The following is a 4,892-nucleotide window of genomic DNA, read 5'->3' as shown; positions in this document are numbered from 1 at the left end:
TTGCTCGTGTAGTATAGTTTTTGGGATGAAAATTGTTTTTTTTTTTCTTTTCCTTCCGTTTTTCTGTCTCTGTCCGTCTTTTTTTCTTTTTTTTTTCACTTTTCTCTTTTGTGTATGTAATATAAGGGCATGTGTGTGCTGTGTTGTGTGTGTGTCGTGTGAGGGGAAGTGGGGGTGAGGGTGAAGTGGGGGTGAGGGTAATGGAGTGGAGTTGGGTAGTGGAAGATAGGTTTATTTTTTATTATAAATTAAATATATATAAAAATTATAATAATGATAATATTAATAATAAAATAAATAAATATATTAATTAATTATTTTGCACTAATAAAATATAGGAAAAGTCAAATAGCTAGTCTAAAAATATAATTAAGAAATACTATCTTGTTTATTAAAATCTAAATTAAAAGAAAACATATATTTTTTGTAGTTTTCAGATCTTTTAAAATAAACTTACTAAAATACGATGAAAAAATAAAATATTTAATGGAGACCTAGAAGAAATATTTAAGGAATAAAAATGGTGTAAAACCTTATGTTCGATCAAAATTACGTGTCTACACTGTATATATAGTGTAATTATCAATTAAGCGAAATTATTCAGATTCAGTTTATTAGGTCTATTTGTTTCTTTTAAAAAATGGTTTCTTATTGGATCTGAAAATTTGAACGAGTTAGATATGTAGGAAAGTCATAACACCTTTAGACTTATTTAATAATAAATTTATAATTGTGCGGCATTTCCTCCCCTAGCTGCAAACTTTCTTCCTCTATTTTCTCAACCAAACACCCATTTTTTCTCTTGAATTAGTAAATTTTTATAATCGTATTTTTTTTATGTTAATAATTTTAAAGCGTATGATGTTTGTCAAGAACTTGGTAGAGAGAAGATGTTTGGCTTACTTGGCGCACAATATTTGAGATACTAGTATTGAGACTCCAATGATTGAGTCTATTCCAGTGGTGAATAAATTTTCAGAGGTATTTCCGACAGATTTACTAGGTCTTTCGCCTGATCGTGATAAATTAAATTAAAAGTACCTTTCTTTTTTAACTAGCCACAAAGAACATCCTCAAATAAAGGAAAAATGGTAAAAATGTAACTTACTGAGGTTTATAAGCCTTCAACTTTATGATAAATCTTTTAATTTTGTCACTTGGAGCTGATATATCTCTTGTCACAAATGTGACTTACATATTTATGATAATATAGATATATGTGAGCCATTTTTATTTGTATACTAAAAAATATATCAAACTTTAAATCACAAAATTAATGAATAAATGTCCTGTTCCCAAGATTTTTTTAAAAAAAAAGTTTTAGGTGAAGCATTTGGGCCACCTGGACTTTGGAAAAAGCTGGTACTTGACGATGAGGCGTTTGGTAGAAACAAAATGCTTTTTTTCGTAATAAGAATTTCGTAAGATAATTGATTTATTGTATTTGTTTAATTTCTCATATTTGAAAAGTAAGCAAAAATGCATTATCACAAAAATAATATTAAGGGATCGTTTAGCACAAAAATTAATAACGTAAAAACTAATAATATATGAATTTCTTTTTATCAAGTGTTTGATTCATCGCTAAATTTGGCATTTCAATTTATGTTAGATGTCATCAATTAGTGTTAATTTAGCCGCCACCTAATGTATATAAAAATTGCAGAACTTATTCAAAGCAACAATTAGCCATCATGTGCAGAGAGACTAATAAAATATGTTACAGATAGATAATAAATAGAATATTTATCGATGATTTATGTTGTTATTTGTACAATAATTATCGAAAAATTATGGAGTATTATATTTTCGGGTGGCTTGCACGAAGATTATGCAATTTATTTAAATAGTCAATGAAAAAAAAAATCACGTGTGAGAGAAGAAAGCAGTATACATCGAAATTAAAATTTGAACTTAAACATGACAATTCAATTGGGGCAACATGTCATCAATTAGCCATCTTGCCAAATATTTATATGCTTCTTGTGTCATATGAATTCCATCCCAATTGATATAAGTGCTCGGGTTAGCACACACTTCAACTCCTGGAAACCCACATCTTTTACGTATGTTATAATTATAATCTCCTCCTCCTGTTCCACAACATGCTTTCTGTAGAGAGTTTTCATCAAATCCTGAAAATATATTTCAATCAAGAAAATTCTTAATTACATATGACTTTTGAGCTCAAAAATTGAAAAAAGAAATCTTTTTATAACTTACCAAATCTCACTGCATTTTGTAGTAACCACATATAGGCATTGTAGTAGTCACCATAAATGAGTGTAATGTTGGGATGTTTTTTCTTCATTTCATCAATAGCTTGTTGCAAATGATTGTTGAAAAAGATTGATAAATTATTTAAATCTTTCAAACAATGATAGTCGTCGTAAGCATTTGAGTTGTCAGTCATGAATCGCGTTAGAAAAATTGGGACACAGCCAATAGGAAAATTGCCTGGAACTATAATTCGAGTAGCCCCAAAACCGATGACCCTCTGAAATGAAAAGAACAATTGATAATTAGAAAACAAATTTAGATAAATAAAAATCAAAAGTTCATATCAAAACCTGACTTTAACACCATGGATGATAGTTTGAACAACAAGTGGCACCATTCTTCGCAACTCTTCGATGGTTTTACCTTGTAATAAACCATAATTGAATTCATTTCCTCCTATTTCTCCAACTAGGAAAAGTGATTTCTTCAATTTACCAGTGGTGCAGGTAGTTTGAAAATGTGAAGACATCCAATCAAGTTGCACAGTTAATGAACTATTGGTAAATGCTGTATTAAAAATCTTGTTTTCCGCCATAATTTCAGCTGATATACCAGTACACCCTGCTACTGCGAAATTCACACCATGTCTGAAATTTGCACTTTGATCCTTGTAAGGATTTAAGAGCGGAAGACCCGATTCCAATGCTGTCACAATCATGAAAAAATCTTTGAATGTTTGAAAAATAACTTGTCTATTTCGAAAGTGGTTGGTAGGGATACAAACATACCTATGAAATCAATCATGAGCATGCCATCAGAACAACGTCCCGTTGCGTTCTGATAAAAATTCATTCCATAAGGATGACTTCCACAATCAGAATGAGATTGACAAAGAGGCTCTCTCTTGCAATTGCCAGTATCAGAAATTGAGTCACCAAATTGATATATTCTATCAATTTTGCAATTTCTCAATCTTGGTTTTTCAAGCTTGATTAATTCTTCTGCATCACTTTTCTGTTGAAAAATCAACAAACTTATCACTATCACATGAAAGATTATCCCAACTGTCAACGCCATTTTTATTGATTATGAAACACCCAAATCACAGCTTTATAAGCAAGCAATCTAGATTAATAACAATAAAAACAACAATATTATTAGTGCCAGCTAGCAAGATATTATTAAATTATCAGGATAACAATTTAAAAGTATTACATGATAATTCACGCAATTAGTTATATATATTTAATAAGCACTTAACTTGTCTGTATTATTCCCTCTCTTTTTTTCTTCTTATAAAATAGTTCCCTTTATTCATCATACTTTTTTTTTAATTCGTTCAAAAAATAATGTCAAATTTAATAATAGGAAAACTTTTAGCTTTAGTGAAATAATTTATAACTATCTAAGCGGTTAAGGATACTTTAGACCATAAATTTATGAAGTTTTTCTTTTTTTCTTAATCTTTGTGCTAAGTCAAAACAATATCAAATTACTTGGTGTTACAAAATGATAAATTATCTCTTAATTTTCATAACTGAACAAGTATTGTTGGACATTCCAAATTAGTTTAATGAACAAGTTTAGTTTAGTTTACTAAACGGAGGGAGTAATACATAACCAATGTATATCTATGAAGAAAAATTTAACCCCTTAAATCCAATTAACTATACATTAGGTAATAATTTCGCTTGTATAATTTATTGATCATACAGCGTTACATTACACGCCACCATGTGTTTTTAAACATTGTAATTAATTAATTAAAATCTTAATTTATTCCCATGTGATGTGCAATATGGGCATACATGTCTGATAATAAAATAAAAGCAATTATTTTCCCAGTTGACTATAGTGTTAGTGTTTACCCTAAAATAGCCCCAATTGAATTTGTAACTTCATTATACGTGAATTGAATTGACTACTGACTAATCAGATAATTATGACGGAATGAATCAAAGAAAATAATATAGCAATTTATCGAATGTAAATAAAAATAGCTTGTTTAGCGGAATTTTGAATGTTCATAATGAAGATGATTCCAAATTGACTTTATCTTTGATGAACAACTCAATTTTTTCCTAGTTTTTTCCTCCATTCATTATGTCCAAAGAAAAACTACTTTAACTACTTAATTCCTTAATTAACAACTAATAATCACAATCATGACAAATATTTTCTAGTATTTCGATCGTATCTGTTTCATTTTGTGGGATTTTCCCTTTTATTATAACTTTGTTTGATAGCTTACGTTAATGTTTTATTCAATAATTTATAATATTTTATTTTTCATGAATTTGTATTGAATTACTTTTGCGTTTTTGGTTATGAAAGCTAATGAATCTAATCAAACACTTAGTTTGTAAGATCATTGAATTTGTTTCACTAGTGTAATCACATACAGAAATGAAGTACACCATATAAAGTCACAATATGTAATCACATATCTATTACCATTGTTCGCTTTTCAGAGAAAAAACTTTCACAAAAATTTCCGCTGGAACTTTACAGGAATTGAAGAAGGAGAAGAATTTCTATTCTTTTGAACTTTTTTAGAGAAAAAAAGTTTGATTTCTCCTATGAGAACCCTTTTATAATTTTTAAGGGGCACAACTATTTAAATAATTGTGTTTCTTTTCTTATATTTATTCATATATAATACATGATTTATA

General features: G+C 28.7%; 1 protein-coding gene across 1 annotated transcript; it reads right to left on the bottom strand.

The window, feature by feature from the left end:
- Positions 1-1,750: 1,750 nt before the first annotated feature.
- On the bottom strand, positions 1,751-3,298 carry LOC125870719 (acetylajmalan esterase-like). Its single transcript, XM_049551222.1, has 4 exons — positions 3,009-3,298; positions 2,576-2,925; positions 2,224-2,497; positions 1,751-2,135 (listed from the first exon to the last, which is right to left on the bottom strand). The coding sequence occupies exons 1-4, from the start codon at positions 3,295-3,297 to the stop codon at positions 1,915-1,917; spliced, it is 1,134 nt and encodes a 377-aa protein (XP_049407179.1). The 5' UTR covers position 3,298; the 3' UTR covers positions 1,751-1,914.
- Between the last annotated feature and the right edge of the window lie 1,594 nt (positions 3,299-4,892).

This window comes from Solanum stenotomum, chromosome 1, assembly GCF_019186545.1.
Source record: "Solanum stenotomum isolate F172 chromosome 1, ASM1918654v1, whole genome shotgun sequence".
Lineage (NCBI taxonomy): Eukaryota > Viridiplantae > Streptophyta > Magnoliopsida > Solanales > Solanaceae > Solanum > Solanum stenotomum.
The sequence above is the reverse complement of the archived record's forward strand: the minus strand, read 5'-3'. Positions and strand labels throughout refer to the sequence as shown.